The following is a 24197-nucleotide window of genomic DNA, read 5'->3' as shown; positions in this document are numbered from 1 at the left end:
AGTCTTTCTCTTTCTCTTTCTCTTTCAGTCTTTCTCTTTCTCTTTCTCTTTCAGTCTTTCTCTTTCTCTTTCTCTTTCAGTCTTTCTCTTTCTCTTTCTCTTTCAGTCTTTCTCTTTCTCTTTCTCTTTCAGTCTTTCTCTTTCTCTTTCTCTTTCAGTCTTTCTCTTTCTCTTTCTCTTTCAGTCTTTCTCTTTCTCTTTCTCTTTCAGTCTTTCTCTTTCTCTTTCTCTTTCAGTCTTTCTCTTTCTCTTTCTCTTTCAGTCTTTCTCTTTCTCTTTCTCTTTCAGTCTTTCTCTTTCTCTTTCTCTTTCAGTCTTTCTCTTTCTCTTTCTCTTTCAGTCTTTGTCTTTCTCTTTCAGTCTTTCTCTTTCTCTTTCAGTCTTTCTCTTTCAGTCTTTCAGTCTTTCTCTTTCAGTCTTTCAGTCTTTGTCTTTCTCTTTCTCTTTCAGTCTTTCAGTCTTTGTCTTTCTCTTTCTCTTTCAGTCTTTCAGTCTTTGTCTTTCTCTTTCTCTTTCAGTCTTTCAGTCTTTGTCTTTCTCTTTCTCTTTCAGTCTTTCAGTCTTTCAGTCTTTGTCTTTCTCTTTCTCTTTCAGTCTTTCAGTCTTTCAGTCTTTGTCTTTCTCTTTCTCTTTCAGTCTTTCAGTCTTTCAGTCTTTGTCTTTCTCTTTCAGTCTTTCAGTCTTTCAGTCTTTGTCTTTCTCTTTCTCTTTCAGTCTTTCAGTCTTTCAGTCTTTGTCTTTCTCTTTCTCTTTCAGTCTTTCAGTCTTTCAGTCTTTCAGTCTTTCAGTCTTTCTCTTTCTCTTTCAGTCTTTCTCTTTCAGTCTTTCTCTTTCAGTCTTTCTCTTTCTCTTTCAGTCTTTCTCTTTCTCTTTCAGTCTTTCTCTTTCTCTTTCAGTCTTTCTCTTTCTCTTTCAGTCTTTCTCTTTCTCTTTCAGTCTTTCTCTTTCTCTTTCAGTCTTTCTCTTTCTCTTTCAGTCTTTCTCTTTCTCTTTCAGTCTTTCTCTTTCTCTTTCAGTCTTTCTCTTTCTCTTTCAGTCTTTCTCTTTCTCTTTCAGTCTTTCTCTTTCTCTTTCAGTCTTTCTCTTTCTCTTTCATTCTTTCTCTTTCTCTTTCAGTCTTTCTGTTTCTCTCTCAGTCTTTCTCTTTCAGTCTTTCTCTTTCAGTCTTTCTCTTTCAGTCTTTCTCTTTCAGTCTTTCTCTTTCAGTCTTTCTCTTTCAGTCTTTCTCTTTCAGTCTTTCTCTTTCAGTCTTTCTCTTTCAGTCTTTCTCTTTCAGTCTTTCTCTTTCAGTCTTTCTCTTTCAGTCTTTCTCTTTCAGTCTTTCTCTCTGGTCAGAAGCCTCTCACAAACCACACGTGTGACCAATTTCCCATCCTATGCAGTTGTTCAAAACCCTTGCAATCCGCCAACCTCTCCTGTCCGCTCTCTCTCTCTCCCCTCTATCCTATATATCCTCTGCCTCCAGGGTGTGGCCTGCTCACACAAAACCCTGGGAAGGCGGGGCTTTCTGCCCGTTTGTTGTGATTTCAGGGACACGTTCTCAGCTTTATTGCCGATCATGAAATATGAAAACATTGGGAAAAATCACAGAGGGCAATCACGTAGTGGGAACTTATTCCTACTCCCTAAGCTAATCAACACCGCACCACCCCCTCATTTGGTGACACATAACAATTAAGCACACAGATTCCCTAACTTTATGCTTGGTGTTGGCGCAGTGGTTAGGGCAGCGGCTTGGGATCCAAAAATGTCCTGAGTTCAAACCCCGTTAGGCCACTGAATTAATACACCAGGGGTTGACTCAGCCTGTCATCCTTCCGCGGTCGGCAAAGTGAGTACCAGTGTACTGGGCCAGTGTATACCCCGGTTAAAATAGGTGTACCATATCCCTGTGTTGTAAGAGGCGAACAGGGTTGCGTCAGGAAGGGCATCCGGCATAAAACATGTGCCAAATCATGATGCGGATCATTCGGATGATCCGCTGTGGCGACCCCTAACGGGAGCAGCCGAAAGAAGAAGAAGAAGATTCCCTAACTTAGTTACATCGAGATGCTTTCTACTCGTCCACGGACCAAGCAACTCTACACAATGCTATTCCCTATTAAATTCTTCCATGTACCCCTGCAACCATAACTATATATATATATATATATATATATATATATATATATATATATATATATATATATATATAGTTGCGAATTCGCGTGCGATCGGCCGCCTCGCCCACCAGAACGGACAATTCAGTCATGACCCTCTCGGAACAACGCCGGGAGCTAGTCACGGGTGGGGGTTAACCTCACCACGAGCGTGCCAATTGCCCACCCGCACAGGATAGGGTTGCTCGCCAAATTCGACCTACTGAAGTACCTGCGCGAGTGGTCGACCGGGCGATCGTACCACGCCACAGGCCGACTCCGGACACGAAGCGCTTAAGTTCTTCTACCTCCCCTGCAGCTGTCTCAATTCCACATCGTGTTCCCGTTTCTCCTCCTCCTACTTTGCCCTCCATTCTTCTTCCAAGTTGTTTCTATCCCGGGAATTACAAATTTGCTCTTCCTCTATTCTTTCGTTCAGTTCGTTCTTCTCTTGTTCCAGATTTTTCTCTCCTCTTCTGGGATTTCTATTATCTTTTTGCCTGATCTTACCTCTTCCTTCAGTTTTTTTAAATTCCAAGTCGTGTTCACCTTTTTCCTCTTCCAAGTTCTCTCTATCCCGGGAATTACCAATTCGCTCCTCCTCCATTCTCTCGCTCAGCTCGCTCGTCCCTTGTTCCCACTTATGGATCCTCAATTCTATTTCCCTCACTTTTCCCTCTCGTTCCTTGGCCTGTCTTGACTTCTCCAATAGTTCTTTCTTTAATTGTTTTACTTCCAGCTCGTGTTTCTGTTTTTCTTTTTCGAGCTCGGTCCTCCATTCTTCCTTCAATTATTTCCAAAGCTCCGCCAATGTCCGGCGTAGGCGTGCTTGACCTCGCCTGCCATGCCCACGTGATTTGGAAACTGCTGTTGGGAGCGCCGCCTCGTGCTGCGCCATTCGCCACGCCATAAATGGCCGCTTGCTCCGCGCTGCGCTGAGTTGCGATCGCGCCGCCATTATGCGACTCAGTTTGCCGGCAAAGTTCGTGCTCAGAATAGGGTGAGCTCCCCCACGGATTGTAATTACAAGTACCGTCCTGGGCCACGGATCCCACATTACTACACATATACATTTCTACCCCCGGCACCCGCCGCCTTGAAACTCCATCTTATTTCACACTAGCTGAAGTACCCGGGAAATTTGCCCTATTTTGTTCCCACTAAGCGATACTCACCGTTCGCAGCCACGCTCCCAGCCCGTCAACAGGACTCCTGCACCCTCCAAACGGGTTTCGATCCCACATTCGCACCAACAGCAAAGCGACCTCCATTTTTGTCAATTTGACTAACCCACTAACTCACATTACACTGACCCTGGGGTCACTTGGGTGGGAATCACTCCTCCCCCCAATCACTCATCGCACCATGCATACCACATTCGCTCCATACACACAGGCAGGCTGGCCCTCACTCACTCCACACACACAGGCCCACTGGCCCTCACTCCCATACAAACAGGCCCGCTGGCCCTCACTCACTCACATCTTTTATCTTCCCTTTATCAATTGTCTCCCTAACCCCCTTTATGGCTTGCCTGGCTCTTTCATGAGCAGATCGATCAGCAGTTAGCTGTTGCCGTGCGCGTGCAGTTCGAGAATTCAAATAACAGGAGGAGAATGTGTATGTTTAAAAAGTCAACGAATACAAACATTTTGTATTTCAAAAACCCTAGCGTTTTTAACCATGAAGCCTTTTGTTATGATTAATACGCCGGCGCACTATTCGAAAAGCCATTTTTTTTTCTAATGGAAATTTGATTTATTTTATATATATATTTTAATACATATATATTTTTTCATTTTTATGGAGAGCCACTTAGCGCATCCTGGAGCTGAATGTTAGTTCTATATATGTGTAAAGTTTCATCAAGATCGGTTCACTGTTCTAGGAGCTTATTCGTCACAAAAAAACAGACAGACATGGACAGAAGGACTGCCATTTATATAGCAGATAAGCGATTAAATTTAAATTTGCTCGTAATTTAATGGAACACGGAGGGTCGCTCCACTCACCCTTGATCTGGTTCCGTAAATTTAGTTGGCGACGGTAGGGTTTGTTTCCCGCTCGCTGACACCAGTGTTGCGAATTCGCGCCCGCCGGCGTGCGATCGGCCGTTCGACTCGAATGGTGGCCGCCTCGCCCACCGGAACGGACAATTCAGTCGTGACCCTCTCGGAACAACGCCGGGAGCTAGTCACGGGTGGGGGTTTAACCTCACCACGATCGTGCCAATTGCTCGCCAAATTCGACCTACCTAAGTACCTGCGCGAGTGGTCGACTGGGCGATCATACCACGCCACAGGCCGACTCCGGACACGAACCGCTTAAGCTGTCCATTCCGTGCTACAGTGATAACTGAGCTGTGTTATCATCGGCCTTGACGGTTCCGATTAATTATCCGGGTTCTCGAAACCCGCTATGAGTCTCTTACGTGAAGCAGGATGGAGAGTCAATAAAAGGAAAGGAGACGAAACGAAGCAGGAACAATTACACAAGCACGTTTAATTTTACACACAGACAGCACGGAAGGCACGTATACAGTCATAATCATGTACAATAAAGCAAAAGTTGCGAAGTGTGAACGTGAGAGCGTGTTGCGTACATGTATGAGAGATGTACGCCCATGTTGAGAGCGTACAAGAGCGTGTTGCGAAGTGTGAACAACGTTCATGTAGCGTGCTTACAAAACGTTACTCATAGGTTAGAAATAAGTTTCGGGGTACGCGAATGTTACCTCTACGTGTTTCGACTTATGAGTAACATACAATCAACGTGTGTCAACGATCGCATAACATGCCTACATTGAACCTATTTGTAACTTGCCTTGAACCAATGACTAGCGTGCTATGAACCGATGAGTAACGTGCGTTTAACCTATGTGTAGCATTCTTTGAACCCAAGTATAACATGCTATGAACCTCTTTGTAACATATCTAAAACGCACATTGTCGTATGTAGACGAATTCTGATTGATGTCTTCCGTACGACCACAGCACTTACTGAACGTGTTTCTAACTTACATCTACCGTGTAATGGCGTATTGGCAGCGTTAAGGGAATTGGGATATATACAAATGGGCTTCACAAGAGGAACCCATCATTGTTCCAGACTCCATGTTGAGTAGATGTCAATGCCAGTAGTATCTGTAGTAGTAATACTATTAGTAGTAGTTGGTGTGCATGACAGTAGTAATAGTAGTAGTAGTTGTAGTAGTAGCATGTCGATGTCAGTAGTATGTGAGCGTGATGGGGAGGGTGTGGGTGATGATGGATCCTCTTATCGTCCACGAATAGGAGACTACTTTGCACCATTGTTTGATGTTTTTTCACCAGTCTTTCAGTTTTCTTTCTTTTTTCACCAGTTTTCACAGTTTTTCACAGTTTTCACCAGTCTTTCAGTCTTTCTCTTTCAGTCTTTCAGTCTTTCTCTTTCAGTCTTTCAGTCTTTCTCTTTCAGTCTTTCAGTCTTTCTCTTTCAGTCTTTCAGTCTTTCTCTTTCAGTCTTTCAGTCTTTCTCTTTCAGTCTTTCAGTCTTTCTCTTTCAGTCTTTCAGTCTTTCTCTTTCAGTCTTTCAGTCTTTCTCTTTCAGTCTTTCAGTCTTTCTCTTTCAGTCTTTCTCTTTCAGTCTTTCAGTCTTTCTCTTTCAGTCTTTCAGTCTTTCTCTTTCAGTCTTTCAGTCTTTCTCTTTCAGTCTTTCAGTCTTTCTCTTTCAGTCTTTCAGTCTTTCTCTTTCAGTCTTTCTCTTTCTCTTTCAGTCTTTCTCTTTCTCTTTCAGTCTTTCTCTTTCTCTTTCAGTCTTTCTCTTTCAGTCTTTCAGTCTTTCTCTTTCAGTCTTTCAGTCTTTCTCTTTCAGTCTTTCAGTCTTTCTCTTTCAGTCTTTCAGTCTTTCTCTTTCAGTCTTTCAGTCTTTCTCTTTCAGTCTTTCAGTCTTTCTCTTTCAGTCTTTCAGTCTTTCTCTTTCAGTCTTTCAGTCTTTCTCTTTCAGTCTTTCAGTCTTTCTCTTTCAGTCTTTCAGTCTTTCTCTTTCAGTCTTTCAGTCTTTCTCTTTCAGTCTTTCAGTCTTTCTCTTTCAGTCTTTCAGTCTTTCTCTTTCAGTCTTTCTCTTTCTCTTTCAGTCTTTCAGTCTTTCTCTTTCTCTTTCTCTTTCTCTTTCTCTTTCAGTCTTTCTCTTTCTCTTTCAGTCTTTCTCTTTCTCTTTCAGTCTTTCTCTTTCTCTTTCAGTCTTTCTCTTTCTCTTTCAGTCTTTCTCTTTCAGTCTTTCAGTCTTTCTCTTTCTCTTTCTCTTTCAGTCTTTCAGTCTTTCAGTCTTTCAGTCTTTCAGTCTTTCTCTTTCAGTCTTTCTCTTTCAGTCTTTCAGTCTTTCTCTTTCTCTTTCAGTCTTTCTCTTTCAGTCTTTCTCTTTCAGTCTTTCTCTTTCTCTTTCAGTCTTTCTCTTTCAGTCTTTCTCTTTCTCTTTCAGTCTTTCTCTTTCTCTTTCAGTCTTTCTCTTTCTCTTTCAGTCTTTCTCTTTCTCTTTCAGTCTTTCTCTTTCTCTTTCAGTCTTTCTCTTTCTCTTTCAGTCTTTCTCTTTCTCTTTCAGTCTTTCTCTTTCTCTTTCAGTCTTTCTCTTTCTCTTTCAGTCTTTCTCTTTCAGTCTTTCTCTTTCAGTCTTTCTCTTTCAGTCTTTCTCTTTCAGTCTTTCTCTTTCAGTCTTTCTCTTTCAGTCTTTCTCTTTCAGTCTTTCTCTTTCAGTCTTTCTCTTTCAGTCTTTCTCTTTCAGTCTTTCTCTCTGGTCAGAAGCCTCTCACAAACCACACGTGTGACCAATTTCCCATCCTATGCAGTTGTTCAAAACCCTTGCAATCCGCCAACCTCTCCTGTCCGCTCTCTCTCTCTCCCCTCTATCCTATATATCCTCTGCCTCCAGGGTGTGGCCTGCTCACACAAAACCCTGGGAAGGCGGGGCTTTCTGCCCGTTTGTTGTGATTTCAGGGACACGTTCTCAGCTTTATTGCCGATCATGAAATATGAAAACATTGGGAAAAATCACAGAGGGCAATCACGTAGTGGGGAACTTATTCCTACTCCCTAAGCTAATCAACACCGCACCACCCCCTCATTTGGTGACACATAACAATTAAGCACACAGATTCCCTAACTTTATGCTTGGTGTTGGCGCAGTGGTTAGGGCAGCGGCTTGGGATCCAAAAATGTCCTGAGTTCAAACCCCGTTAGGCCACTGAATTAATACACCAGGGGGTTGACTCAGCCTGTCATCCTTCCGCGGTCGGCAAAGTGAGTACCAGTGTACTGGGCCAGTGTATACCCCGGTTAAAATAGGTGTACCATATCCCTGTGTTGTAAGAGGCGAACAGGGTTGCGTCAGGAAGGGCATCCGGCATAAAACATGTGCCAAATCATGATGCGGATCATTCGGATGATCCGCTGTGGCGACCCCTAACGGGAGCAGCCGAAAGAAGAAGAAGAAGATTCCCTAACTTAGTTACATCGAGATGCTTTCTACTCGTCCACGGACCAAGCAACTCTACACAATGCTATTCCCTATTAAATTCTTCCATGTACCCCTGCAACCATAACTATATATATATATATATATATATATATATATATATATATATATATATATATATATATATATATATATATATATATATATATATAGTTGCGAATTCGCGTGCGATCGGCCGCCTCGCCCACCAGAACGGACAATTCAGTCATGACCCTCTCGGAACAACGCCGGGAGCTAGTCACGGGTGGGGGTTAACCTCACCACGAGCGTGCCAATTGCCCACCCGCACAGGATAGGGTTGCTCGCCAAATTCGACCTACTGAAGTACCTGCGCGAGTGGTCGACCGGGCGATCGTACCACGCCACAGGCCGACTCCGGACACGAAGCGCTTAAGTTCTTCTACCTCCCCCTGCAGCTGTCTCAATTCCACATCGTGTTCCCGTTTCTCCTCCTCCTACTTTGCCCTCCATTCTTCTTCCAAGTTGTTTCTATCCCGGGAATTACAAATTTGCTCTTCCTCTATTCTTTCGTTCAGTTCGTTCTTCTCTTGTTCCAGATTTTTCTCTCCTCTTCTGGGATTTCTATTATCTTTTTGCCTGATCTTACCTCTTCCTTCAGTTTTTTTAAATTCCAAGTCGTGTTCACCTTTTTCCTCTTCCAAGTTCTCTCTATCCCGGGAATTACCAATTCGCTCCTCCTCCATTCTCTCGCTCAGCTCGCTCGTCCCTTGTTCCCACTTATGGATCCTCAATTCTATTTCCCTCACTTTTCCCTCTCGTTCCTTGGCCTGTCTTGACTTCTCCAATAGTTCTTTCTTTAATTGTTTTACTTCCAGCTCGTGTTTCTGTTTTTCTTTTTCGAGCTCGGTCCTCCATTCTTCCTTCAATTATTTCCAAAGCCCGCCAATGTCCGGCGTAGGCGTGCTTGACCTCGCCTGCCATGCCCACGTGATTTGAAACTGCTGTTGGGAGCGCTCGCCTCGTGCTGCGCCATTCGCCACGCCATAAATGGCCGCTTGCTCCGCGCTGCGCTGAGTTGCGATCGCGCCGCCATTATGCGACTCAGTTTGCCGGCAAAGTTCGTGCTCAGAATAGGGTGAGCTCCCCCACGGATTGTAATTACAAGTACCGTCCTGGGCCATGGATCCTACATTACTACACATATACATTTCTACCCCCGGCACCCGCTCGCCTTGAAACTCCATCTTATTTCACACTAGCTGAAGTACCCGGGAAATTTGCCCTATTTTGTTCCCACTAAGCGATACTCACCGTTCGCAGCCACGCTCCCAGCCCGTCAACAGGACTCCTGCACCCTCCAAACGGGTTTCGATCCCACATTCGCACCAACAGCAAAGCGACCTCCATTTTTGTCAATTTGACTAACCCACTAACTCACATTACACTGACCCTGGGGTCACTTGGGTGGGAATCACTCCTCCCCCCAATCACTCATCGCACCATGCATACCACATTCGCTCCATACACACAGGCAGGCTGGCCCTCACTCACTCCACACACACAGGCCCACTGGCCCTCACTCCATACAAACAGGCCCGCTGGCCCTCACTCACTCACATCTTTTATCTTCCCTTTATCAATTGTCTCCCTAACCCCCTTTATGGCTTGCCTGGCTCTTTCATGAGCAGATCGATCAGCAGTTAGCTGTTGCCGTGCGCGTGCAGTTCGAGAATTCAAATAACAGGAGGAGAATGTGTATGTTTAAAAAGTCAACGAATACAAACATTTTGTATTTCAAAAAACCCTAGCGTTTTTAACCATGAAGCCTTTTGTTATGATTAATACGCCGGCGCACTATTCGAAAGCCATTTTTTTTTCTAATGGAAATTTGATTTATTTTATATATATATTTTAATACATATATATTTTTTCATTTTTATGGAGAGCCACTTAGCGCATCCTGGAGCTGAATGTTAGTTCTATATATGTGTAAAGTTTCATCAAGATCGGTTCACTGTTCTAGGAGCTTATTCGTCACAAAAAAACAGACAGACATGGACAGAAGGACTGCCATTTATATAGCAGATAAGCGATTAAATTTAAATTTGCTCGTAATTTAATGGAACACGGAGGGTCGCTCCACTCACCCTTGATCTGGTTCCGTAAATTTAGTTGGCGACGGTAGGGTTTGTTTCCCGCTCGCTGACACCAGTGTTGCGAATTCGCGCCCGCCGGCGTGCGATCGGCCGTTCGACTCGAATGGTGGCCGCCTCGCCCACCGGAACGGACAATTCAGTCGTGACCCTCTCGGAACAACGCCGGGAGCTAGTCACGGGTGGGGGTTTAACCTCACCACGATCGTGCCAATTGCTCGCCAAATTCGACCTACCTAAGTACCTGCGCGAGTGGTCGACTGGGCGATCATACCACGCCACAGGCCGACTCCGGACACGAACCGCTTAAGCTGTCCATTCCGTGCTACAGTGATAACTGAGCTGTGTTATCATCGGCCTTGACGGTTCCGATTAATTATCCGGGTTCTCGAAACCCGCTATGAGTCTCTTACGTGAAGCAGGATGGAGAGTCAATAAAAGGAAAGGAGACGAAACGAAGCAGGAACAATTACACAAGCACGTTTAATTTTACACACAGACAGCACGGAAGGCACGTATACAGTCATAATCATGTACAATAAAGCAAAAGTTGCGAAGTGTGAACGTGAGAGCGTGTTGCGTACATGTATGAGATGTACGCCCATGTTGAGAGCGTACAAGAGCGTGTTGCGAAGTGTGAACAACGTTCATGTAGCGTGCTTACAAAACGTTACTCATAGGTTAGAAATAAGTTTCGGGTACGCGAATGTTACCTCTACGTGTTTCGACTTATGAGTAACATACAATCAACGTGTGTCAACGATCGCATAACATGCCTACATTGAACCTATTTGTAACTTGCCTTGAACCAATGACTAGCGTGCTATGAACCGATGAGTAACGTGCGTTTAACCTATGTGTAGCATTCTTTGAACCCAAGTATAACATGCTATGAACCTCTTTGTAACATATCTAAAACGCACATTGTCGTATGTAGACGAATTTGATTGATGTCTTCCGTACGACCACAGCACTTACTGAACGTGTTTCTAACTTACATCTACCGTGTAATGGCGTATTGGCAGCGTTAAGGGGAATTGGTATATACAAATGGGCTTCACAAGAGGAACCCATCATTGTTCCAGACTCCATGTTGAGTAGATGTCAATGCCAGTAGTATCTGTAGTAGTAATACTATTAGTAGTAGTTGGTGTGCATGACAGTAGTAATAGTAGTAGTAGTTGTAGTAGTAGCATGTCGATGTCAGTAGTATGTGAGCGTGATGGGGAGGGTGTGGGTGATGATGGATCCTCTTATCGTCCACGAATAGGAGACTACTTTGCACCATTGTTTGATGTTTTTTCACCAGTCTTTCAGTTTTCTTTCTTTTTTCACCAGTTTTCACAGTTTTTCACAGTTTTCACCAGTCTTTCAGTCTTTCTCTTTCAGTCTTTCAGTCTTTCTCTTTCAGTCTTTCAGTCTTTCTCTTTCAGTCTTTCAGTCTTTCTCTTTCAGTCTTTCAGTCTTTCTCTTTCAGTCTTTCAGTCTTTCTCTTTCAGTCTTTCAGTCTTTCTCTTTCAGTCTTTCAGTCTTTCTCTTTCAGTCTTTCAGTCTTTCTCTTTCAGTCTTTCAGTCTTTCTCTTTCAGTCTTTCTCTTTCAGTCTTTCAGTCTTTCTCTTTCAGTCTTTCAGTCTTTCTCTTTCAGTCTTTCAGTCTTTCTCTTTCAGTCTTTCAGTCTTTCTCTTTCAGTCTTTCTCTTTCTCTTTCAGTCTTTCTCTTTCTCTTTCAGTCTTTCTCTTTCTCTTTCAGTCTTTCTCTTTCTCTTTCAGTCTTTCTCTTTCAGTCTTTCAGTCTTTCTCTTTCAGTCTTTCAGTCTTTCTCTTTCAGTCTTTCAGTCTTTCTCTTTCAGTCTTTCAGTCTTTCTCTTTCAGTCTTTCAGTCTTTCTCTTTCAGTCTTTCAGTCTTTCTCTTTCAGTCTTTCAGTCTTTCTCTTTCAGTCTTTCAGTCTTTCTCTTTCAGTCTTTCAGTCTTTCTCTTTCAGTCTTTCAGTCTTTCTCTTTCAGTCTTTCAGTCTTTCTCTTTCAGTCTTTCAGTCTTTCTCTTTCAGTCTTTCAGTCTTTCTCTTTCAGTCTTTCTCTTTCTCTTTCAGTCTTTCAGTCTTTCTCTTTCTCTTTCTCTTTCTCTTTCTCTTTCAGTCTTTCTCTTTCTCTTTCAGTCTTTCTCTTTCTCTTTCAGTCTTTCTCTTTCTCTTTCAGTCTTTCTCTTTCTCTTTCAGTCTTTCTCTTTCAGTCTTTCAGTCTTTCTCTTTCTCTTTCTCTTTCAGTCTTTCAGTCTTTCAGTCTTTCAGTCTTTCAGTCTTTCTCTTTCAGTCTTTCTCTTTCAGTCTTTCAGTCTTTCTCTTTCTCTTTCAGTCTTTCTCTTTCAGTCTTTCTCTTTCAGTCTTTCTCTTTCTCTTTCAGTCTTTCTCTTTCAGTCTTTCTCTTTCTCTTTCAGTCTTTCTCTTTCTCTTTCAGTCTTTCTCTTTCTCTTTCAGTCTTTCTCTTTCTCTTTCAGTCTTTCTCTTTCTCTTTCAGTCTTTCTCTTTCTCTTTCAGTCTTTCTCTTTCTCTTTCAGTCTTTCTCTTTCTCTTTCAGTCTTTCTCTTTCTCTTTCAGTCTTTCTCTTTCTCTTTCAGTCTTTCTCTTTCTCTTTCAGTCTTTCTCTTTCAGTCTTTCTCTTTCAGTCTTTCTCTTTCAGTCTTTCTCTTTCAGTCTTTCTCTTTCAGTCTTTCTCTTTCAGTCTTTCTCTTTCAGTCTTTCTCTTTCAGTCTTTCTCTTTCAGTCTTTCTCTTTCAGTCTTTCTCTTTCAGTCTTTCTCTTTCAGTCTTTCTCTTTCAGTCTTTCTCTCTGGTCAGAAGCCTCTCACAAACCACACGTGTGACCAATTTCCCATCCTATGCAGTTGTTCAAAACCCTTGCAATCCGCCAACCTCTCCTGTCCGCTCTCTCTCTCTCCCCTCTATCCTATATATCCTCTGCCTCCAGGGTGTGGCCTGCTCACACAAAACCCTGGGAAGGCGGGGCTTTCTGCCCGTTTGTTGTGATTTCAGGGACACGTTCTCAGCTTTATTGCCGATCATGAAATATGAAAACATTGGGAAAAATCACAGAGGGCAATCACGTAGTGGGGAACTTATTCCTACTCCCTAAGCTAATCAACACCGCACCACCCCCTCATTTGGTGACACATAACAATTAAGCACACAGATTCCCTAACTTTATGCTTGGTGTTGGCGCAGTGGTTAGGGCAGCGGCTTGGGATCCAAAAATGTCCTGAGTTCAAACCCCGTTAGGCCACTGAATTAATACACCAGGGGTTGACTCAGCCTGTCATCCTTCCGCGGTCGGCAAAGTGAGTACCAGTGTACTGGGCCAGTGTATACCCCGGTTAAAATAGGTGTACCATATCCCTGTGTTGTAAGAGGCGAACAGGGTTGCGTCAGGAAGGGCATCCGGCATAAAACATGTGCCAAATCATGATGCGGATCATTCGGATGAACCGCTGTGGCGACACCTAACGGGAGCAGCCGAAAGAAGAAGAAGAAGATTCCCTAACTTAGTTACATCGAGATGCTTTCTACTCGTCCACGGACCAAGCAACTCTACACAATGCTATTCCCTATTAAATTCTTCCATGTACCCCTGCAACCATAACTATATATATATATATATATATATATATATATATATATATATATATATATATATATATATATATATATATATATATATAGTTGCGAATTCGCGTGCGATCGGCCGCCTCGCCCACCAGAACGGACAATTCAGTCATGACCCTCTCGGAACAACGCCGGGAGCTAGTCACGGGTGGGGGTTAACCTCACCACGAGCGTGCCAATTGCCCACCCGCACAGGATAGGGTTGCTCGCCAAATTCGACCTACTGAAGTACCTGCGCGAGTGGTCGACCGGGCGATCGTACCACGCCACAGGCCGACTCCGGACACGAAGCGCTTAAGTTCTTCTACCTCCCCCTGCAGCTGTCTCAATTCCACATCGTGTTCCCGTTTCTCCTCCTCCTACTTTGCCCTCCATTCTTCTTCCAAGTTGTTTCTATCCCGGGAATTACAAATTTGCTCTTCCTCTATTCTTTCGTTCAGTTCGTTCTTCTCTTGTTCCAGATTTTTCTCTCCTCTTCTGGGATTTCTATTATCTTTTTGCCTGATCTTACCTCTTCCTTCAGTTTTTTTAAATTCCAAGTCGTGTTCACCTTTTTCCTCTTCCAAGTTCTCTCTATCCCGGGAATTACCAATTCGCTCCTCCTCCATTCTCTCGCTCAGCTCGCTCGTCCCTTGTTCCCACTTATGGATCCTCAATTCTATTTCCCTCACTTTTCCCTCTCGTTCCTTGGCCTGTCTTGACTTCTCCAATAGTTCTTTCTTTAATTGTTTTACTTCCAGCTCGTGTTTCTGTTTTTCTTTTTCGAGCTCGGTCCTCCATTCTTCCTTCAATTATTTCCAAAGCCCGCCAATGTCCGGCGTAGGCGTGCTTGACCTCGCCTGCCATGCCCACGTGATTTGAAACTGCTGTTGGGAGCGCTCGCCTCGTGCTGCGCCATTCGCCACGCCATAAATGGCCGCTTGCTCCGCGCTGCGCTGAGTTGCGATCGCGCCGCCATTATGCGACTCAGTTTGCCGGCAAAGTTCGTGCTCAGAATAGGGTGAGCTCCCCCACGGATTGTAATTACAAGTACCGTCCTGGGCCATGGATCCTACATTACTACACATATACATTTCTACCCCCGGCACCCGCTCGCCTTGAAACTCCATCTTATTTCACACTAGCTGAAGTACCCGGGAAATTTGCCCTATTTTGTTCCCACTAAGCGATACTCACCGTTCGCAGCCACGCTCCCAGCCCGTCAACAGGACTCCTGCACCCTCCAAACGGGTTTCGATCCCACATTCGCACCAACAGCAAAGCGACCTCCATTTTTGTCAATTTGACTAACCCACTAACTCACATTACACTGACCCTGGGGTCACTTGGGTGGGAATCACTCCTCCCCCCAATCACTCATCGCACCATGCATACCACATTCGCTCCATACACACAGGCAGGCTGGCCCTCACTCACTCCACACACACAGGCCCACTGGCCCTCACTCCATACAAACAGGCCCGCTGGCCCTCACTCACTCACATCTTTTATCTTCCCTTTATCAATTGTCTCCCTAACCCCCTTTATGGCTTGCCTGGCTCTTTCATGAGCAGATCGATCAGCAGTTAGCTGTTGCCGTGCGCGTGCAGTTCGAGAATTCAAATAACAGGAGGAGAATGTGTATGTTTAAAAAGTCAACGAATACAAACATTTTGTATTTCAAAAAACCCTAGCGTTTTTAACCATGAAGCCTTTTGTTATGATTAATACGCCGGCGCACTATTCGAAAGCCATTTTTTTTTCTAATGGAAATTTGATTTATTTTATATATATATTTTAATACATATATATTTTTTCATTTTTATGGAGAGCCACTTAGCGCATCCTGGAGCTGAATGTTAGTTCTATATATGTGTAAAGTTTCATCAAGATCGGTTCACTGTTCTAGGAGCTTATTCGTCACAAAAAAACAGACAGACATGGACAGAAGGACTGCCATTTATATAGCAGATAAGCGATTAAATTTAAATTTGCTCGTAATTTAATGGAACACGGAGGGTCGCTCCACTCACCCTTGATCTGGTTCCGTAAATTTAGTTGGCGACGGTAGGGTTTGTTTCCCGCTCGCTGACACCAGTGTTGCGAATTCGCGCCCGCCGGCGTGCGATCGGCCGTTCGACTCGAATGGTGGCCGCCTCGCCCACCGGAACGGACAATTCAGTCGTGACCCTCTCGGAACAACGCCGGGAGCTAGTCACGGGTGGGGGTTTAACCTCACCACGATCGTGCCAATTGCTCGCCAAATTCGACCTACCTAAGTACCTGCGCGAGTGGTCGACTGGGCGATCATACCACGCCACAGGCCGACTCCGGACACGAACCGCTTAAGCTGTCCATTCCGTGCTACAGTGATAACTGAGCTGTGTTATCATCGGCCTTGACGGTTCCGATTAATTATCCGGGTTCTCGAAACCCGCTATGAGTCTCTTACGTGAAGCAGGATGGAGAGTCAATAAAAGGAAAGGAGACGAAACGAAGCAGGAACAATTACACAAGCACGTTTAATTTTACACACAGACAGCACGGAAGGCACGTATACAGTCATAATCATGTACAATAAAGCAAAAGTTGCGAAGTGTGAACGTGAGAGCGTGTTGCGTACATGTATGAGATGTACGCCCATGTTGAGAGCGTACAAGAGCGTGTTGCGAAGTGTGAACAACGTTCATGTAGCGTGCTTACAAAACGTTACTCATAGGTTAGAAATAAGTTTCGGGTACGCGAATGTTACCTCTACGTGTTTCGACTTATGAGTAACATACAATCAACGTGTGTCAACGATCGCATAACATGCCTACATTGAACCTATTTGTAACTTGCCTTGAACCAATGACTAGCGTGCTATGAACCGATGAGTAACGTGCGTTTAACCTATGTGTAGCATTCTTTGAACCCAAGTATAACATGCTATGAACCTCTTTGTAACATATCTAAAACGCACATTGTCGTATGTAGACGAATTTGATTGATGTCTTCCGTACGACCACAGCACTTACTGAACGTGTTTCTAACTTACATCTACCGTGTAATGGCGTATTGGCAGCGTTAAGGGGAATTGGTATATACAAATGGGCTTCACAAGAGGAACCCATCATTGTTCCAGACTCCATGTTGAGTAGATGTCAATGCCAGTAGTATCTGTAGTAGTAATACTATTAGTAGTAGTTGGTGTGCATGACAGTAGTAATAGTAGTAGTAGTTGTAGTAGTAGCATGTCGATGTCAGTAGTATGTGAGCGTGATGGGGAGGGTGTGGGTGATGATGGATCCTCTTATCGTCCACGAATAGGAGACTACTTTGCACCATTGTTTGATGTTCTTTTTGGCTATTTTTTTTTCTCATTCCCACGATGAAATATTTCTTTTTTTTACTTTTTAAAGTATTAAAAACGACTTTGACAAATGCATAATGTACTAGTAATGAACACAGAACGCTTCGACAACTTATCGATAAGTTATATCGCATAACGTGCCTACAACTTATGGCTAGCGTAGCGGAACATGCGAGACAAACGCCGAGTACGTCGTAAAATTTCAAGCATGCAAAATTTTTTGGACAACCAAAAAGTACAACGGTTTAAACCAGCGTAATACGACCTATGGTAGTGTTTTTTTCAGCGTGCAACTAACGTACACGTAACGTACCCATAACGTATTGGACGTGTGCCAGCGTTTTAGACACATTTTTCATAAATCGGCATACGCTGGCTAAATCGTCAAGGTGTGACAGCCCCTTTACCTCCACCACTGAAGGTGGACAGAGGTTATGTTTTCATGCCTGTGTCTCTCTGTTTGTCTGAGTAGGATATCTCAAGTTATGGACTGATTTGGATGAAACTTGGTGAATCGGTTGGGATGTGACAACGATGATTTGATTCGATTTTATTTATTTATTTGTTTGTTTGTTTTTTGTGAAAAATTTGGAGCCGGATTGAGATACGAGATTTATTTATTTATTTTCCAAGGTATTCTTCACCACTGAGGGAGTGAGAGGGAGAGCCAAAAATGATCTACAGTGTAGCACGATGTTTCATAAGGCAGATTCGGACGAAATGATTAATAAGTTTGCTGGGTTACAATAACAAGCCGATTATATTTTGGTTAAGATGCGGATACAGATCTGGCCAATCAGTGGGATACAAAACATGCAATGCTCAGCCTGGTGGAGGTAAGCACTCCACCTGGTGCCATTCTAGTTTAGTATGTGAAAATTGTTTTCCAAAAAATGAATGAAAAACACAAATCTTTTTTCACGTGCTTTTTGCATCCAACTGCAACTTTTACATTAACCCAACTCATTTGCTGTCAGTGGTATCCTCCATGCTCAGCTCTGAACCAGCAAGGAGACCATTTTATAAAATAGCTTAAAAGTGAAAGGATTGTGACTCGTGTGATCCAACACTTCTTGGAGTTGGACCTCTCATCTGAGATGAAGGTTGTTATCAGGGTTTGATTGTGCTTGCATAACGTAGTTATCTTTCAAACTTCTTGCATCCTTTTAGTAAAAAAAAATCACAACTTTTTATTTTTCTTTAAATAAAAATTTAACTAAAGTGTTGAATCTGGTGCAAAATTTAAAAACAATTCTGCACACATACTGAAATTGAGGGAGTGTATATATAATCCTGTCTATTTATTTCTCCTTTATGACAGCCTCCACCGCCTTGGCCTCGTACTCATGGTGCTACACTTCCTGGTGGAACTTGTCTTCCATGCCTCCCGTCTCCTCTATTACATCCGTGAAGCTCAACAGCATGGGTGAGTAACCTTGTCTGTGTGGTACACTTCGGGATTCTTGCTGAGCATCTCTCCTGTTTCCTAAATATTTGATTTTTTTTATTTTGTTCTTCTTCTTTTTTACATGTTGTGTTGTGAGTGTGGAATTTAAGAAAATATGTGCACAGTCTCATCGTTAAACGAAAATAAACAAAAACCAAAACATTATGAGGGTGGGATAGTGCATGACTGAACAACAAATGACAAACATGAAGGGATCAGAAGTCGTGAGAAATGGATTGGTATGGGATTTTGCACGAGGTGCTGGTGAGTGGAAACCTTCAAGTCTGTTGGGAGAACGTGATTGAGAGGCATAAGCAAAGATGGGAAGATAGTGGGATGAAAGTGTAGAAATGGGTGGACACCATATTTGTCATTTTGGTTCAGGAAGTTGTTGCCTCATTGGAAGATTTTTATTTTTATTTTTCTCTCCAAAATCTGAGGCATGTCATTTTCACAGGTAAGAAGTAATCTCTCTCTATATATTTATTTATTTATTTTAACCATCTGGTATTTTATGTCTTGTGCTGGTGCAATAGCCTCCAGGTGTGCTCATTTTCCTCGCACTTTCTCACCTGGGTTTGAATCTCGACCCAACTATAAACTGTCATCCTGGTGTTTTGCATGCAGGGAGACGCAGCATCGTGTGCCGTCCATCGGAAGGACGTTAAACTGGAAGACCCCCCCCCCCCACTCCCAATTGGACCAGCACTAGTGGATGTTGATTATCGCAGTGTCTTTTGGAAAGGGTAGGCAAGTTTTTGCCGGCACACTGAAAAATTGCAATTTCCTGCCACCTTCAGTCGAGTGTTCTGCGTTCGAGCGGTGACCCAGCTCAGGATTGGTTGTAGCTCACAAAAGTTTCTCCGCTAGTCATGATCGGCCCCAGAGCTTTATAAAGATTGTGGGACTATTCTTTTATCATTATTATTATCACCATTGTGTTATTATTTCATGTCTTTGTATTGTTGGGTAAAGTTTGAGTGTGAAACTTTCCCATTTTGTGTTTTATTTATTTATTTATTTATTTGACAAATTATGGTTTTGGTGTAAATAGCAAGATTGTTTTGCAGAACTTAACTTTTGCTCCTCTTCTTCGTTGTCTTCGTCTTTGTCTTCGTCTTCATCTTCCAGCACAAGACTAGTTGAGGGTGAGGGTGTATCATCATCGGCTGAGGGTGCGGCTATGCCGCTGATGCAATGCCCTGGCTGTAGGTTAAGGCTGGAATTTTAAATTTGTTCATGGTGCCAGTGATCACTCACCTACTCTTCATGAAGAACATCATGGGATCTTTAACATCCACCAACTAATGCCAGCATGCAGGACGTCCAGTTGAACGTCCATCCGAAGGACGGTACACACATTGATTAATCACCCTGCCGATGAAACACTGGGATGACACTTTATAGTTGGGTCAGGATTTGAACCCAGGCTGTACAGCAGAGAGACGAGTGCATACCTCTCGGCCATCCTGTCAGCCCAGCTTTGCTCTTGATAAAAGAAGAGGAGTTACTTTATTGACAGTTTTCTTTGTGGTCCTTTTTTGCTGCCGCAACTTTGTAAATTAATTTCGTTTTATTAAAATTTAAAATGTACATTTAATGATTGTGAAAATATAGTTTGTTTGTTCAATTTATTTGGCCAAACAGTTGACATGATCAGCTATCAATCACGAAACAACCGCCTTCGACATATCTTGTCTTGTAGAAAATGGCAACCGTACTATCTGTTTAAAATGATGAAGGTTGATCGTAATGAGCTTTGATTAGCATTTCATTTCGTCAAATTACCACTAAATTAATGAATTTAAATCATTCATTCCTCTGTGTCATATGGTCAACATATCTTGGCAGAAAGGGTGATTCCATAGAATATATTTTGCTGCATTTAGAGTGGTTCAACTGAGGTTGTTGAGTAGCATTGTTGGTTGAGTGGTTGGGGGGGGGGGTAGAAGGTACACCAATGTGTTCCTTCTCCTGCTTAATCTTTGGTTTGTCTGTTTCGTGTCCTCATATGAGCACATAGCTCGTGATGCTGATTGCGCACACGTGGAAACCCCATATACGTATTGTGTACTGATGTCTTTGCAATTTTTGAAAAAGTGCAATTGTGTCTCTTATTGTCCTTGTCTTGGATAACTATATAACATCTTGCATTGAATTATGTCTCTTGATATACTGGCTCTTCCATGAGCCTTAAACACTAATGTAAGATTATCTGCTACTCCCTGAAAATATATATATATATATATATATATATATATATATATATATATATATATATATATATATATATATATATATATATATATATATATTTTTCCACTCAAAAATAAATGATAAATTAATCTGTGCTCTGACATTGATTCGATACAATGATGGACTAAAACGCTCGATTAATAAGAGTGTTCACTTCATCTTCATGGTCAATATTCTTGGACAGATGTATTTTTTATTACATGGAGTGAGTAACATAAATAATTTATTCTTATATTTTAGCTCTCAAACTATCAATAACAAGACAGCATTATATAGCAATGAAGAGCCTTGCCGGGGTATATTGACAGCCCTAGAGCTGATAACGAACGATATGTTGGGTGTTTAAAAATGACCCGGTCAACTTTGGTTGTTAATATATTTAGAACCACAAATGATACAATGATAGCTTTTGTTCATATGATACACAATCTCATCAAGTTTTGTGCACATCATCAATACACTACAATATGAGCTCCGTTTGTCATGTGCAGGACATGTTTGTTGTGTTTGTCATGGTGCAGGGTGGTACACGAGTTTTTGCCATGTTCGGCTCAGCATGTTTGCGTCCACCAGTGTGCATGCAGCTGTGATCCGAGGACGAAGATCCTGCAGGTTTGCCACCTTGGTGTTGTAGACATCTTTGACAACCCCCACAGAAAAAAAAATCAGGGGGTTACGTCTGGTGATCATGGGGGCCAGGCGGTTGGTCCGTCTCGGCTAATCCAGCGACTTGGAATTTTTTTTCATTCAGGACGGCTCGAACGACTAAGGCCCAATGAGGGGGAGCGCCGACCTGTTGAAAAATAATATCGGTTTGCAGGTCTTCAGCCTATGGGAAGGCAAATCCTTCCAACATGTTCATGTAAATTGTTGAGGTCACTGTATCCACCACAAATAAAAACAGACCCATCAAGCGGTCATGGAGAAGACCACACCACACAGAGTCCAAATATCAGTCACGTATGTGTTCAATGACCACGTGGGGTTTTTTCAGAGCCCCAGATCCTCACATTGTGCGAGTTGACCTTCCCTGGAACATGAAAAGGAGCTTCATCTGTGAGCATGACCTTTTTCAGGTAACCTTCATCATTCTCTATGCGACTGAGCATTTCCAAGGCAAATGTCTTGCGTTTGGGTCTGTCATTTGGTTTGAGTTCCTGCAGAATCTGCACCTTATAGGCAGAAAGCTTCAGTCTTTCATGCAAAATCCTGTATGCAGTGGTGGTTGGTAGTCCCAGTTCTCTCGATGCGCATCAAATAGATTTTCTGGGACTTTGTTGAAATAATTCACACACACGTTCAATTGTCTGCTGCACTTGTGCTTGGTCGACCGGTACTCTAATGTTTCTGACAACTCCTCTTTATCCTCTTTAAATCCTCTGACAACTCCTCTTTAAATCATTAAACCTTTTGCACCACCACTCTCTGATATTAGTTTGTGATGGCGGATTCCTTCCATACCTTGTACGGAAATTACGCTGAACTTGTGTGTTTGATCTTGTCTTGATGAACCATTCAACACACTGAGATTTCTTCTGTGGAGTCGCCATTTTATTTTACATTAAACCATCAGACCTGAAAATAAAGAAAACTTTATGCATTTCTGTATCATATAAACAAAGGGTATTTGTGATTGTGTCATTTTTGGTTCTAAATATATTGACAACCAAAGTTGTCCAGGTCTTTTTGGAAGACCCTGTTCTGTGGATTAAAGATCTGTGGATTTGCACATTGATCCATGACAATTGGCCCCTCCCATTCCCAAAGCTGAGGTTCTTGGTTTGAGTTGGAGCCACTTTCATCAATTTATGTACATATGGTTGGCTGTACCATTGTGACAATAACTTTTTTTGTATTCAGCAAGACCCTGACATTCACGGGGTCATTCATACGCTCCTGAAAATTATGACTGTTTCAATGGGAAAAGGGGGATAGTTTATTACTTACGAAATCTAAAGATTTCGTAAGTATATTGATCACTTCCGTCCTCTGTTTGTGTGTTTGTTACTTACGAAATCTAAAGATTTCGTAAGTATATTGATCACTTCCGTCCTCTGTTTGTGTGTTTGTTACTTACGAAATCTAAAGATTTCGTAAGTATATTGATCACTTCCATTTCTGTTTGTTTGTTTGTTTGTTTGTAGGCACGATAACTCGACAACGGAAGAAGCTACCAATGTCAAATTACACCACGTGATTCAGGAGGGTGATGGCTAGTGCTGATTAGATTTTGGTCAACGGTCAAGCTCACAGTGAGGTCAAACATTCGATTTTTGATGGTTTGGAACAGAATCATCGTAGAAACTTCTGGTTTGCGTCGCTACCTTCTCGAGAGACAGCTTTTATAAGACAAAGTCAGAGGTCAAGTTGACGATTTCGTAAGTACCAGTCTATGACTGCTTGTTTGTTTGTTTGTTTGTTTGTAGGCACGATAACTTGAGAACGGAAGAAGCTACCAATGTCAAATTACACCACATGATTCAGGAGGGTGATGGCTAGTGCTGATTAGATTTTGGTCAAAATCGGTCAAAGGTCAACGTCACAGTGAGGTCAAACATAATTCCATAAATTCATGTGGAGAAATGGAGATTTTTGCTTCGCTCGACGTTACGAGTTCGTTTTAACTTTGATTTTAATTTTGTCTTCGGTTTTTGCGATCGCTTAGGACGCTTAAAACTCGGTTGTCAAAATTCTAGTAAAAATCGGATGTTTTGGAGACTTTTTAAGATTGTATAAAAAATATTTCACTCGACGTGTCACTGGTCGTCCCGTGATGCAGTGCGCTCGAGCAGACGCGTCATTAAGTTACATTAAGGTTTTGCGTGAAGAAATGGAGTATTTTTGCTTCGCTCGACGTTACGAGTTCGTTTTAACTTCGATTTTAATTTTGTCTTCAGTTTTTGCGATCGCTTAGGACGCTTAAAACTCGGTTGTAGAAATTCTGGAACAGCGATGAATAACTGATATATATATATATATATATATATATATATATATATATATATATATATATATATATATATATATATATTAAAAAATCTTTTATCAGATTCTTCTGAAAAGTAATACACCTATTATCTGGCATATCCTGCTGGTACTGAATCACTTTTTTAAAAATAAAAACACAAAAAATGGAATTTTTGTAAGAAATCTAGTTTTTATCTGGTACTCATTATCTGCAAACCACAGTGTAAAATCGTAGACCACAATGAATTCAGAATTCAAGCTCCCCTTGGGCTTCTGAGGAATTCATGCTTTTATTAGACAAGGTCAGAGGTCAAGTTGACGATTTCGTAAGTACCAGTCTATGATTGCTTGTTTGTTTGTATGTTTTTGTTTGTTTATTTGTTTGTAGGCACGATAACTCGAGAACGGAAGAAGCTCCCAATGTCAAATTTCACCACGTGATTCAGGAGGGCAATGGCAAGTGCTGATTAGATTTTGGTCGAAATCGGTCAAAGGTCAATGTCACAGTGAGGTCAAATATCCCATTTTTGATGGTTTGGTACAGATAACTCGAGAACAGAAGAAGCTGCCAATGTCAAATTACACCACGTGATTCAGGAGGGTGATGGCTAGTGCTGATTAGATTTTGGCCAAAATCGGTCAAAGGTCAAGGTCACAGTGAGGTCAAACATCCAAAACATTCGATTTTTCATGGTTTGGTACAGAATCATCGTAGAAACTTCTAGTTTGCATCACTACCTTCTCGAGAGAAAGCTTTTATTGGAGAAGGTCAGAGGTCAAGT

At 42.4% G+C, this 24197-nt stretch overlaps 1 protein-coding gene across 9 annotated transcripts in view; it reads left to right on the top strand.

Moving 5' to 3' along the window:
• Positions 1-24197, top strand: part of LOC147026262 (translocating chain-associated membrane protein 1-like) — a 73691-nt gene that overhangs the window by 25924 nt on the left and 23570 nt on the right. For 7 of the 9 annotated variants that reach the window (XR_015058259.1, XM_085881510.1, XM_085881512.1 and 4 more), the window contains one exon: positions 18067-18171. Coding sequence is in view for 8 of the 9 variants with exons in the window: in XM_085881510.1 (XP_085737636.1) it covers positions 18067-18171 (105 nt within the window). In the remaining variant the exon portion in view is untranslated. Of the gene's footprint in view, positions 1-18066; positions 18172-20969; positions 21271-24197 lie in introns of those variants that run through there. The other 2 variants (XM_085881513.1, XM_085881514.1) reach the window with 1 other exon arrangement.

The sequence above is a fragment of the Eptatretus burgeri genome, chromosome 5 (assembly GCF_056783735.1).
Source record: "Eptatretus burgeri isolate ZD-2024b chromosome 5, Ebu_testis_v1, whole genome shotgun sequence".
Lineage (NCBI taxonomy): Eukaryota > Metazoa > Chordata > Myxini > Myxiniformes > Myxinidae > Eptatretus > Eptatretus burgeri.
The sequence above is the reverse complement of the archived record's forward strand: the minus strand, read 5'-3'. Positions and strand labels throughout refer to the sequence as shown.